Consider the following 14133-nt stretch of genomic DNA (forward strand, 5'->3'; position numbering starts at 1 on the left):
TATCGGCCAGGTGCAGTGGCTCACGCCTGTAATCCTAGCCCTCTGGGAGGCCGAGGCGGGTGGATCGCTCGAGGTCAGGAGTTCGAGACCAGCCTGAGCAAGACCCCGTCTCTACTAAAAATAGAAATAAAAACATAATCTGGACAACTAAAACTATATATAGAAAAAATTAGCCGGGCATGGTGGCACATGCCTGTAGTCCCAGCTACTCGTGAGGCTGAGGCAGGAGGATCGCTTAAGCCCAGGAGTTTGAGGTTCCTGTGAGCTAGGCTGATGCCACGGCACTCACTCTAGCCTGGGCAACAAAGTTAGACTCTGTCTCAAAAAAAAAAAAAATTATTTCATATGGTAGTATAATATTAAGGATACCGTTAAATACAGTTTTTAAATTTAATCATTAATATCTCACATATAGATGTTTCCAAATTCATGTTACCTGCTTAAAATCAATTATATAAGAAAAAGCATTGTTTACTCTGATAAATAAAACTTAAATCAAAACGTGTTTGATTTAAAATCTGAATTTGTATTAAAATACAGGTCAAATTTTAAGTATTTCCAATGTCAGAGTCATCACCAGTTGTCCAACAACTGCCTTCTGATGTTTGGCAATACTGATTTTTTTAAAAACTGATTTATATTCATAATTTTTGGTGTGACTATAAGTTAAATAATACATAGGTATAAGTGAAACCATTTTAATTTGTTATGATTTAAAACCCTAAGTTACCTCCTTTTCTACTGAGGATGATGCAGAATGAGTTGGCTCACTCTGAAGCCTTACAGATGGTTCTGTTTTAAAGGAAGAGATGTATATGTATTTTACTGCTTTATTTAAAAAATGGAAATAATTACTATTATTGACTTCAATTGTGTGAACCCCAGAACATTTCTGTGAAATGAAGTTTTGAAATCTGTGGTTGGGAAACATGGTTCATAATGTAATTATTCAAGGTTTTACTTTGAATAGTGAAGCAATTTATCATGTAAGATGAGACTAACAAGATGTTATCTTTTCTTTTGTCAGCAAGTACAACAAAACCTGAAGAACTCAGGTGAGTGAAGTCTTGGAACTTAGGAATTTATATAGAATATTTTAGAATTTATGCAGTTGCTGTCATTAGTTAAACAAATGTTTGCCAAAGACTGATTGAAGTGTCAAATCATCCCTAGGCATTGGGGATATAGCAGGGAACAAATAAACACATAATATCAAACAAAATTGATATGAAGAAAAATAAAGCAATTTAAAGAAATAAAGAATGGGGGGCAGATATGCTATTCACAATGAGAATGTTATACATTTGTTATTGGCAAGTGACTGATGATAAAAAGATGAGTAAATTATGGTCCTTAGATACAAGGAGCTCAAAGAACAAAGGTTGATTTGCAAATAAAGTTTTATTTTTGGGATAAATCTCACTTGGTCATGTTGTATAATCCTACCTTATGTTATATGTTGCTAGATTTGGTTTGCCTAGTATTTTTTGTGGATTTTTGTGTCTTTATGTTCATCAGAGATACTGATCTACAGTTTTCTTATAATGTCTTTATTTGGTTTTAGTATGAGGGTGATATTAGTTTTACAGAATGAGTTGGTAAATGTTCCCTCCTTTTTTATTTTTGGGAAGAGTTCATAAAGAATTGGTATTCTCTAAATGTATGGTAGAATTTACCATTAAAGTCACCTGGACTGGACTTTCTCTTTGTGTGAAGTTTAAAAATTATTAATTCCATTTCTTAGAGATCTATGCGAATTTTCTTTAGGGAGCCAGTTTAGGAAATTGTGTCTTTCTAGAGTTTGTCCATTTTGTCTAGTAACCTAATTTTTTGGCGTACAGTTCATATTAGTCCCTTTTCCTTTTTTTTTTTTATGTAAAGTGAGTGGTGATGTCCCCTCATTTCTTTCTGATTTTTAGGAATTTCAGTTTTGTGTTTTTTTGGTTTTTTTCTTGTTTGGTTTATCCAAAAGTTTGTCAGTTTTATTGACCTTTCAAATAGAAACAGTTTTTGGCTTTCATTGATTTTCCTATTTCCTATGTCATTAATTTCACTTGTGATTTCTTCTTTGATCTATCAGTTACTTAAGAATGTATTGCTAGATTTCTACACTTTGTGAATATCTTAAATTTTCCTTTAGATTTTTTCTCATTTTATTCCACAGTGGTTAAAGAACATACTTTGTATGGTATCAATCCCTTTAAATTTGAAGCTTATTTTATGGCCTACCATATGATTCATCCTAGAAAATGGTTCATGTGTACTTAAGAATATGTATTCTGCTGTTTTTGAGTGGAGTGTCTCTAGATATCTGTTAGGTCTAGTTAGTTTACAATGTTGTTCATATCTTCTATTTCATTGTTCATCTTTTGCCTAGTTTTATTCATTATTGACAGTGGGGTATTTAAGTCCACAGCTATTGTTCATTAATATATTCCTCCCTTCAGTGCTTTCAGTTTTTGTTGCATATATGTTGGGGATTGTTGTTAAGTACATATGTGTTTATATGTACATATGGCGTTTGTATTATCCTGATGGACTGTTCCTTTTATCATCATAAAAAATTCTACTTTAGTAACTTTTCTGTTTGTTTTAAAGCCTACTTTGTCTGCTACAAGTACTGCCAATTCAGTTTTCTTATGGTTGCTTTTCCATGGTATAACTTTCTCATGAAATTTGGGAAGTTTTCACCTATTTCTTCAGATATTCTTTTTTTTTTTTCTTTTTGTTTTTGAGACAGAGTCTCACTCTGTTTCCTGCACTAGAGTGCCATGGCGTCAGCCTAGCTCACAGCAACCTCAAACTCCTGGGTGCAAGCAATCCTTCTGCCTCAGCCTCCCGAGTAGCTGGGGCTACAGGCATGTGCTATCATGCCCAGCTAATTTTTTCTGTATAGTTTTTTAGCTGTCCATCTAATTTCTTTGTTTTTTTTTTATTTTAGTAGAAATGGGGTCTTGCTCTTGCTCAGGCTGGTCTCAAACTCATGAGCTCAAACGATCCACCCACCTCAGCCTCCCAGAGTGCTAGGATTACAGGCGTGAGCCACCGTGCCAGGCCCAGATATTCTTTATGTTCTCTTTTTTATCTCCTTCTGGAATGTCCTTTAAATGTAAATTGCTATGCTTGACGGTGTCCCACAAGTCTCTGAGTCTGTTGTTTTTTTTTTTTTTATTCCTCAGAGTAAATAATCTCACTTGATTTATCTTCAAGTTTACTGATTGTTTTGCCTGCTCAGATCTGCTGTGGAGCCACTCGCCTCCCCCCCATGAATTTTTCATTTCGGTTACTGTATTTCTGAACTCCAGAATTTCTCATTGGTCCTTTTTTACTACAATTTCTGGATACTGATACTTTCTATTTGGTGAGACATTGTTATCACACTTGATTCCTTTAGTTGTGGTTTCCTTAGTTATTGAACATATTTAGAATAGCTAATTTAAAGTATAGAGAGCTGTGGGAACGTTTGCCTCACCTTGGTTACACCCTCCAGGAGTAGAACTGCCACCACATTGAGCTTGGGAGAGGGGAGCAAATTGTGGGTCAGATTCTACAGACTTAGCTCTTAATGAGATTTAGTAGATTTTCTTGAATAAATATTTCTCTCCTTAATATATGCCTGTATGACAACTTCTGGAGACTTTAGTGATTTTTAAAAATAATTTTCACCAGGTAAATGTTTTCACTGGGAGGAGTATCTGCTTTTGTCTTAAAACCACCATTCTGAAAGTCTCACTTCTGATGACTATTAGTTTTAATAGTATATATCATAACATTTAGTTTCATAGAATACTGCCTGTTAACAATTGGTATGTATTAGTCTCCTGAAGTGCTAGTTAAATAATCAGATTCAGATCATACCCACAAATCTAGTTTCTTTTTGAATTTGTCTTTATTCTTATATGGCAGATATATGACTAGACCTTTGAAGACAAAAGAAGTAAAAGAAGTTGATTGTTTTTGGGTACTGAAATATGGTCAGCCTCACCTTGAAATGTCCTATTAAAAATTTTTTTTTCAGTTAGAAAGCTATTAAAGCCATGCTGTGATTCACTACAAAAGCACTCTGCTTATTGAACAAGGACTCCCTTCAAGTTGCTTTAGCTGTCTGTAGGCTGTTAGAAATAAATAAATGAATAGAGCAGGGAGGAAGTGAGGAATTCTCTCCATCATGAAATTTTAGTTAGGTAAAAAACAAAATTTTGTGCCTTTTCTGGACTGTATACTTTTATTTTCCTTGGATTTGTTTATAACCTATGCTTTTAAGAAAATGGTGAAAAAATATTAGAAGTTTTCTGTATTGTAAAAACTGTTTGTTTAATGGATCATGTGTCTTCCTATCTTAAAAGAGGGAGGCTGATACAGCATATTACAGCTTAAAGTAAGGAGTGACTACCTTATGAAGTTAGCAGAAATGTAAACAAAGTATTTAAGCAATGATATATAGTTGAAAAATTAAGGCCTTTATTTGCAAAATAAAAGGTCCTCCCTTAACATGTTCTGAAACATACATTTCTGATTTTAAAAAGTATGAAAATATATATAGTGTCTTTCCTAGAATTAAGATTAATTTAACTTTAATGGCTAAATGTTGATGATCCTTAATTAGTGATGCTTTTGGCACAAGAAAACACAACAGAAATGGGATACTTAAGCAGTGATACTGTTTTTCTTTCTTTTTTTTTTTTAAGAATGGGCTTTTAGGGCCGGGCGCGGTGGCTCACGCCTGTAATCCTAGCACTCTGGGAGGCCAAGGCAGGAGGATCGCTTGAGGTCAGGAGTTCAAGACCAGCCTGAGCAAGAGCAAGACCCCGTCTCTACTAAAAATAGAAAGAAATTAGCTGGACAGCTAAAAATATATATAGAAAAAAATTAGCCGGGCATGGTGGCACATGCCTGTAGTCCCAGCTACTCGGGAGGCTGAGGCAGAAGGATTGCTTAAGCCCAGGAGTTTGAGGTTGCTGTGAGCTTGACGCCACTGCACTCTAGCCCAGGCAACAGAGCAAGATTCTGTCTCAAAAAAAAAAAAAAAAAGTGGGCTTTTAGAATGAAATGTAGAGTGGGGCCCAACTCACCTAAAGGTTATTGAGCACCTCTCATCACAGTGCTTGGGAGAACCTGAGCTTGGGCTGGCATGTTTTATTTCCTTTTACTCTGGCCCTTCCAGTTCTGTTTGCATGAACAGTTTTGCTCCAATGAACCATGGAAAACAGTACTGTTTGAAAAGGCACAACTATTTGACCTAAAAATCTTCCTGACCTTGTACTCTGCAGTTTTGTAAAATGCCTGTTTGAGTAACAGGTTTTTAAATTGGCTGATGTCAGTCATTTTCCTTGTACCGTTTTGTCTCCTAACTACTCCCCCGTGAGTCTTGACTAATATAAAGGATCTTAAGAAGTGACATTTTAAAGGTTAGTTGACATTTCAATTACTAGTACTTTTTATACAAGCTTAATGGGCAGTCTTGAACACACAAAAGAGGAAAAGAAGAAATGGTGGAGGAAATCAAATGAGTTGAAGGAGTATAAGAGCAAAAGGATCACTTACTGCATATAGTCTTTTAAAAGGGGAAGCTTGGACTAGGTCAGTAATGAGAAGTAATTCTGTCAGTAATCCTTTCATATTCATGGTGAAACAATATGTATAATTATCAGAAAAGAATGCTTTGTATTTCAAATTATTTGAAAGCAAGCTATGATTCAATTAACATTACTTATTATAACCACTTTCTTCCTCAAGTTATTCTTACTCGTGTTTTTACTCATCACCTCCTGTAGTTATTCCCAGTTAAAGGAAAACCTTCAGAGAATAACCAAGGGACCACAGACTAGTGAGTCTAACTTCTGTACCAAGCAGGCTGGATAAGATTCCATTAAGGTTTAAGATCATGGGTTACTTAAGTATAATTTATTCTGGGAAGAGCAACATGGTTAATAAAAAGAAATTGTGCCTGACAGTTTCTTTACAATTGCCTTGGCAATGGTCTACACCAAATAGTATTTTTTAAAAACGTATTTTGTTAGTTTTTATCACTGTTCTTTGTACTTTGCTAATATTCATTTAATCCTTCTAACAGTCTTATGCAAATCAGTAACCTGAAGTACAGAGGCCAGAGCTAGTGACACAGCTTAACTTTGAACCCAGATGATGCTTGTGCAAGTTCTGGTGACTCAACTTGTAATTGAGGCCGGGTGCAGTGGCTCACACCTGTAATCCTAGCACTCTGGGAGGCTGAGGCGGGAGGATTGCTTGAGCTCAGGAGTTCAAGACCAGCCTGAACAAGAGCAAGACCCTGTCTCTACTAAAAATAGAAAAAAAAATTAGCTGGGCAATTAAAGTAGAAAAAATTAGCTGAGCAACTAAAAGTAGAAAAAATTAGCCAGGCATGGTGGTGCATGCCTATAGTCCTAGCTACTATGGGAGGCTGAGGCAGGAGGATTGCCTGAACCCAAGAGTTTGAGGTTGCTGTGAGCTAGGGTGATGCCATGACACTCTAGTCTGGGCCACAGAGCAAGACTCTGTCTCAAAAAAACAAAAACCAAAACAAAACAAAAACACCTTGTAAGTGAGATGTAGTTGATTTTCAGAAAAAGGATATAAAATGGGTTCACTCTTCATCCCCTGGCCCTATAGCAAGGCCTCTTATTCTTAAGTTCTTTTTTAATTGGTTGTCTTTCATCATCAGGTAGGTTTTGTTTTTGCTCTCAGTCTCCTCCTCCACCCTCCCAAAGGCTTCTGGAAGCTGTATGCAGAGTTTCTGTTTGAGAAGCTTTGCCTATATCCTTTTACTAGATTAGTTGGGTATAACATAATATTCTTGAGTATTGCTTTGGAGAAGTCTGTGCCAACCTGATACTGGCAGTGATTTGCTAATTTTAAATCTTCTTGGGATGCCTGAAGTAGTCTGTCCTTATTCTTGAAGATTAGTGGCTAACATCAGGAATTGAATGTATTTAATTCTATATCTCTTTTTCCTGGAACATAGTGCTATCATTAAGTCTGTAGATTAATCTCTTTCAAGGAAGTTTTTAAAGTGCCTTTTTTTAATTAGTGCAGGGAATGGGTACAACCTAAAATAAAAATTTAAAAACATATTTATAAATCATTTGGAGAAGGTATACACAGAAATTTCTAACTTTCTAAGGCCTTTTGAGTTATAAAATGCTAAACTGTTATACTGGAAAATCTTGCGAGGGTAGGAATATACAAAAAAAGTGATGGATCAGATAAATTTATGTGGGTATTTGCATTGCTCTCTTTGTTTAGCCATCTGTCTTTGTTGGACAGATATTGTGTAATGAATAAACAAGATTAGTCGTGACATACACCTCTAAAGCACAGTGAAAATATACACACATGGAAAGCGTCATATGAATAGACTATAGAAAAGCAAATGTTTGTTTGCCTATTAAGAGAAAATGTATTCTGGGCATCTGACATTCTTAGTTTTAAGATACCAGTAGTAGATTTATTTAAAACAAAATATTAATGTCTTTAAAATAAATCTGCTTTCATTAGTGTGTATATAATTTTACAAAGTGAAGCCCTAGAATTTCATGTATAGTTTTTTAATACATTTTTCCCCCCATTACAGTGTTCACAATAATGTCTCAACTCAGAGCAATGGCTCTCAACAGGTAAGACAATATAAAGCTTTGAAAACACTAGTAAATTATGGTAAATAATAGTGTTGTCAATTGGATTTTCATAATGGTGTAATCTTCCACAAGTTTTGTACATTTTCTTTTCTTAACCTTAAGTGTTCAATAATATCTAATTCTGTTATTATCTAAAATGTTGTAAATGAAACAGTCTGTAAAACATTTTATGTCCCTATAAATACAGGAAAATAAATAAAATATTAATATTCCATTAAATTATCATCTATCTACACGATGGTATATAAGATTGAAACATTTGTTTGCATTATATTTGTTCACTATGTAGATAGTATTCCATTTTAGTATTCTATTTGTTGGTGAAGAGCTGTTTTATTTAAGCAAAATTGATGATTTTTACAATTTTTGTCCAAAGGCTTGGGGTGTGAGATCTGCTCTGCCTGTGATTCCTTCTGTATCCTCTGGTCCTGTGCTGGTGGAGATAGAGAATCTTCCACAGAGTCCTGGAACAGAGCAGCATGACAGGAAATGGTTTGTTAATTCCTTAAACCAAAGTAAAATGTTGCTTGCTTAATTGTATTCTAAATTCCAAGCCATAAACTTAAAGTACTTTAAATATGATTGAAAGCAAATTATTCATATTTGTGAGCTGAAAAGAAGCATATTATTGAGCAGTCATATTGGGATGGGGAAAATAAGGAGTGTGGATGAAGAAGGGAGTGTGTTTGTCTAAATGAAGAATATCAAACAACTGTCCTTATTTTGATTAGAATCATCTGGTGAGTGGTTCTCTGTTGAAAAAGACTTCCTTGCTTGTCAGTAGAACCTTTTCCCAGATGCATGAGGAAAATATGTCCATACATGTTACTCCACACAACGCAATGCTACTACATCAGATATGTTTTCTTCAATAAAGACTGAAGATAAAGCCAAAAGGGAAACATGAATAAAGTCCAATAAAACAAAGCATGAGTCATTCCATATTTTGGAGATTAGGAGATAGTCTGATGACAGGAAGGATTTCATTTATTTAAATTTCCAAGGTCTTTTTCTAGATTAATAGTAAACACACAAATATGGATACTTTGTGGCTTATTTGGGTTAATCAATTGGGTTCATCCTTTCCCAAAGAAATTTATGTGGCTTGGCGGGTGGGGGGGGGCCTCCTTGGCAGTTATTTGATTGAGTGATCGTATTAGATGTATCATATGTTCAAGTTTTGTGTCTATGAAATGAACTTGATAATTCACAGGATGTTTCTCTTTTTCTCTTGCTCTTAGTTTGTTTAGTACCTGAAATCTGTTGAGTTTCTCTGGTGATCTCAAGGTTTTGGTCAGCTTTCTGTGCAACCAGTTCTTCCTTCATGGTGGTGGGTCAATAGCGGTTGGTGATTATTTTCAGTCTTTGCTATGTAATTTTTTCACTGTTATTTTGGCTTAATTACTGCAAGGTGCTTTGCTTTTGATGGTGGGCATATTTTTATTTCAGTTCCAAATAACTTGTAATTAGTTTATAAAATGAAGGAGATTCCCCCGCCCCATTTTCTCTTTATTTTCTTTGTACGTGGGTGTGTAGTGGGGGTACTTTGTGTGTGTGTGTGCATGTACACACTTGGGCACACACTTAAAAGTAAAGAGTGAAGCTTCTAAATGTCAAATTTTAGTCTTTGCTTAAGCCATTAAAAAAGTTTCTTCAATTTCTTACCAAAATGTGGCTCCAGTAAGCAGCTTTATTTGATCTCATTTATGTTACCATCAAGTGCTAGTGGCAAGGAAAAATAGTACTGAGACTTCGACTATAAAGGAACTTTGTTAATATATTTGCCTTTTATATTAATATGGAATGAGAGTCTGATTAGTTTGCATCCTGTTATCATGACACTAAATCTTTATTGAGTCGTTCCATTTTAATAGGTCCATATTTAAATCTGTTTAATTTGGTTTGTTAGGCACTACTCAGTTTCTTTGATGCATCCTTTAGAAAGAGAGTATTGAATTTATTGAGAAAAATGAAAAATTTGGAGCTGTGTTCTTCTTTTATGTGGTTGTGCTGAGACCTCCTTTGCTGAAGTGGAGTAAAGCAGTGATCCCTAAAACCTAATGAGCCTAGCGTATGTCAGCAATGGCATGGAACTGAATATAGAGCTGACATGTCTTGGACCTAACGGATTCTCCAGCCTTAACTTAAAATGCATTCTTTATTTCATTCTTTGTTTCTGCATGCTTTGATTCTTATTAACGCTTTTAAAAGAATATAAAACAGTCCTCCTTTAGAAAGTGATAAATTGTTAAGATTTGGAAATGCTCCCCAAGTTTGAACAATTGGGCAGAAAAATGGAACATTCTATTTCGGGTAGATAACTTTTAACCAATTTAATCTAAACCTACTCCCAGTTCAAGTCTTCAGCTTTTTCTTGTTGGAATCTTTTAAATGATACTATTATTTGGGCGGATCATTTGGTATATCAGTAACTTAGAATTTTCAAGTATTTAAAGTATCACCTTTTGAGAAACAATTCATGTATTTTTAAGTCCATAAATCATTTATAAACAACAATAAGAACAAAACTGAATAGTATTTAGAGAATTTTGCATCTATAGGGAAGAACTATGATGATGCAGTGGCATTGTAATAGTTCACTGCAACCTCAAACTCATGGGCTCCAGGAGATTCTCCTGCCTTGGCCTCCTGAGCAGCTGGGACTGTAGGCACGCCACCACACCTCGCTAATTTTTCTATTTTTAGTGGAGATGGGGGTCTCGCTCTTGCTCAGCCTGGTTGCTCAGGCTGGTCTGGAACTCCTGGCCTCAAGCAATACTCCTGCCTCTGCCTACCAGAGTGCTAGGATTACAGGCATGAGCCACCAGGACTGGCTGAGAACATTAATTTTTAGAGCCCCTAAATGTGAGTGTTGTGAATTTCGTGGGTCAGGTTTGATGAACTGATTGTATTTCAATTGAGGGAAAGAAGATAATTTTATTATATTTTAACAAAAGCCTTCCAAGTTCTGAAAAAATCCTTTTAGTTAGTTTCTTTTCAGTTTCCCTAAGGAATAAAGGTGAAGAGTAATGTTTTGGTTGAGTTAGAAAGATGACACTAATTCTAAAATCTTTTTTTTTTTTTTTTTTAAAGAGATAGGATCTTGCTTCATTGCCCAGGCTTGAGGCTGGAGTGCAGTGGTGTGAGCATGGCTCACTGCAGCCTTGAACTTGTGGCCTCGAGTGATCTCTCCTGCCTCAGCCCAGAGTCCTGGGATTACTGGTGTGAGCCACCACCAGTAATGGCCTAAAAATCTATTTTTACACATATTTTATATTTGGGGTGATTTTTTTTTTCTTTTGTAGTTATTTTAAATATGTGCTGCCCTTTCTGTCATGTCATGAAACTTTGATTTACTGAAGCTTTGCAAATGTTTTCTTTCTACTGGAGGACTCTGATCAGTTCTAACCAGGAACTGCACGTATGCATATTTCACTCTTACAGTTCTGTAGGCCTTTTCTACAGCACTGATAAAAGGTATCTAATATGCTTATTAAACTGTTTCTTGGAGGGGGCTCATAATCTCATCACATTATCTGTACCTGTTGAATTTCATTTTGTGGTCCTTTGAACTTTGATTGTAGAAGGAGCAATGATTCTCTGTTGATAATTGGGAACATTGATATAAGATTACATGGCCTCTGGGGGTAGTTTTTTTTTTTTTTTTTAAATATTCTTTCTAAATTTTGTTTCCCAGGTTTCAGTTTTGTGAAATCAGTTAATTTGTGGACTAGTTTTCACAGTTGCCCTTTTCCATATAAGCCTTTGTCCTTATGTACAATTCTTTTTTCATATATTTGAATTAAGTACATTATGAATACTTTTTTCTTATTAGACCCCCAGACAACATTTTGGCCTTTGATTTTAGTAGCAACATCAGGGACAGAGAAAGTGTCTTGCCTTCTGAGAAATTTCTTCTGTAATTACCCCACTTAACTAATTCTGATTACTTACATGTATTTCCATATTGACATTCTTCATTACATGTAACTTCATGGATCCCACCCCTGTTTGTTATTCTTGAATGTTATCATTGCATGGAGTAGATATTGGTAACTACTCATAGCAGTGGTGCATGCTAGTCACATTCCCTTTCTCCTTTATTGTCTCTCACACATCCATTTTCTCCTATTCCTATTGACTAACTGTGCTCCCCTCCCACTCCCCAACCATCCAGGCTCCCTGCTGCCAGTGACTGCTGTCAACGTGGTGGAAACCAGTGGAACACAAGGGCCTTGCCCCCACCCCAGACTGCACATAGAAACTACACTGACTTTGTCCATGAGCACAATGTGAAGAATGCAGGAGTCCATCATGATGTTCATTTTCCTGGCCATGCAGCCATGACTGAAATATGAGTGTTAAGCCTCTTAGACATTGGGACTCTTTGTCATAAAAGTTGATGGTATACATTTTCTGGTGTTTATAAAGGATCAATCATATCAGGAGTATTGGCAAGAATTTATACTGAGTTGCTAGTTTAGTGTTGTTAGTAATTGAATTCTTCAATGAAAGGGAAAAGGATCCAAAGAAGCTAGATGCCATCAGTGATAATGACAAATGTTTTTGTGTTGAAAAGAGTTGTATACCATTGTGATTGTGGAAGGGTTTTTCTTGATTTTAGCGTGTTAGTACATCACTCAGAATATATCTTAGAAGGTTTGTTTGTGAACAAGCTGCCCGTTATTACTCTACCACATGCCATCCAAATTGAGGTTAAAAGAATCAGATACACTAAAAGGACACCCAAAAGTAATCACATCCAGGCATGATATATTAGTTTTTGTGATATTTTTATAAAACGTTGTTCTTATACACCACTTTAATATTAATAATTCCAAAGTGGCTCATGCCTTAATTTCAGTTAAATGCCTAAGGTATTTTTCTTTTCTTTTCCTCTTCTTTTCTTTTCTTTTCTCTTGCTTTCTTCCTTTCTTCCTTCCCCTTCCCTTCTTTCCTCCCTGTCCTTCTTTCCTTTCTTTCCTTCCCCCCATACCTCCCTCCCTCCCTTCCTTCCTTCCTTCCTTCTTTCCTTCCTTCCCTTTCTTTCCTTCTTTTCTTCTTTTTTTTTCCCCTCCCATCTCAGCCTCTTGAGTAACTGGGGCTACAGGTGCATGCCACTGCCCCTGGTTCTAAGTGCCTAAAATTTTAATTAATGTAATTTTTAATTACAACCATTTTTTAATGTGCACAAATATTTTAAGTTACCAAAAGGTCTAGCAATCACATTAGTAATGTGATTCATGTAGAAAGAAAAATCTGAATGTTTACTTTTGAATAGTTAACTGAATGGTTATGTTACTACTGAATGGTTATATAAAATGGAAAATGTATTTACTTTTGTCTTTGCACTTTGCTGTTTTTTCTATTTCATCTTATATGCCTGACAGATCACCCAGGTTTGCAATAGTCTCATAATCTGGCCTTTTACCATCTTTAAAATAAAATTCTGAAGCCAAAACCTTTTAGATGGATATGTATTACTATTTTTGTTCCTTTTTGAACTTTAGAATATAATTATTCAAGCTCTTTGGTTTAATTCACAGGGGCAAATTAACTGGAAAAAGTACATTTTTGATGGGATAGGAAGTATATAAAGGAAGCATGTCTTCTTCTTTTATAAAGTTTTTTCAGATTTTAGAAAAATTTCCAAACTTTTAAACTATTAATATATGTAGAAATTTGAGGATATTTTATACTCTTAAGAATTTATAATGCTTCAAGGTAATGAAGGTTCATTATAAACAACCTAACTCATTTGCCCCATCCTGTGTTACCAAAGGTTGGTTTTTATCCCTCAAATCCTCTCTGCTAGACAAAGATAAAAGTTTCAGAGGTCTTCTTAGCACTGGATTTTTGGCTACAAATGCAATACAACTTGTCAATGGAAGACATAAGTGAGCAGAACTAAATATTTAAAGAATTTCAGTCTTTTGAGTTCATCATAATCAATGTATGGGGATGGACACTCAAAGTATAAGAGAAAGGAATTTGAATTATAACATTTTAAGCACAGAAGCTCTGGTTTGTGCTTCTAGAAAAGATTTCATGGATATGTATATCGTTGAAGAACCTACCATTTCTATAATAGAAACCAAAAAGACAATGAATAACAAGCTATCCTGGTCTTTTAGAAAGTCCTTAAAATCTCACTTTGAAAGTATTCTTAATCTGATGGTCAGACACGGATTCAGTGCCTTATATGTATCTTAGCAGAATCTTAACTTTAGAGGTATGGAACAGTTATAATTGAAGAGCAAGATCTACAGTTTATATTGAAAGTGGCCATTTCTGTGCTTAGAATTTGAATCACTTCTGTTTAAGTGTTGGAAGATTCATATCATGATTTTTTTTTCCCCTTTGGAAACCTTGTTATAAAATAATTCATTTGTAAATTCCTAATGAGAGAAACTGAGTTTGAGGGGTGGTGGCAGAAGTAAAGGGCTAAGGCTGAATGATGGTAGAAGCAAACTTGTCT

At 35.3% G+C, this 14133-nt stretch overlaps 1 protein-coding gene across 6 annotated transcripts in view; it reads left to right on the forward strand.

The window, feature by feature from the left end:
* Positions 1-14133, forward strand: part of EPB41L5 (erythrocyte membrane protein band 4.1 like 5) — a 112924-nt gene that overhangs the window by 55808 nt on the left and 42983 nt on the right. For 5 of the 6 annotated variants that reach the window (XM_045559161.1, XM_045559162.1, XM_045559163.1 and 2 more), the window contains exons 14-16: positions 1028-1055; positions 7592-7634; positions 8032-8147. In XM_045559161.1, the coding sequence (XP_045415117.1) occupies positions 1028-1055; positions 7592-7634; positions 8032-8147 (187 nt within the window). Of the gene's footprint in view, positions 1-1027; positions 1056-7591; positions 7635-8031; positions 8148-11832; positions 12508-14133 lie in introns of those variants that run through there. The other variant, XM_045559167.1, reaches the window with a different exon arrangement.

This window comes from Lemur catta, chromosome 8 (assembly GCF_020740605.2).
Source record: "Lemur catta isolate mLemCat1 chromosome 8, mLemCat1.pri, whole genome shotgun sequence".
Classification (NCBI taxonomy): domain Eukaryota; kingdom Metazoa; phylum Chordata; class Mammalia; order Primates; family Lemuridae; genus Lemur; species Lemur catta.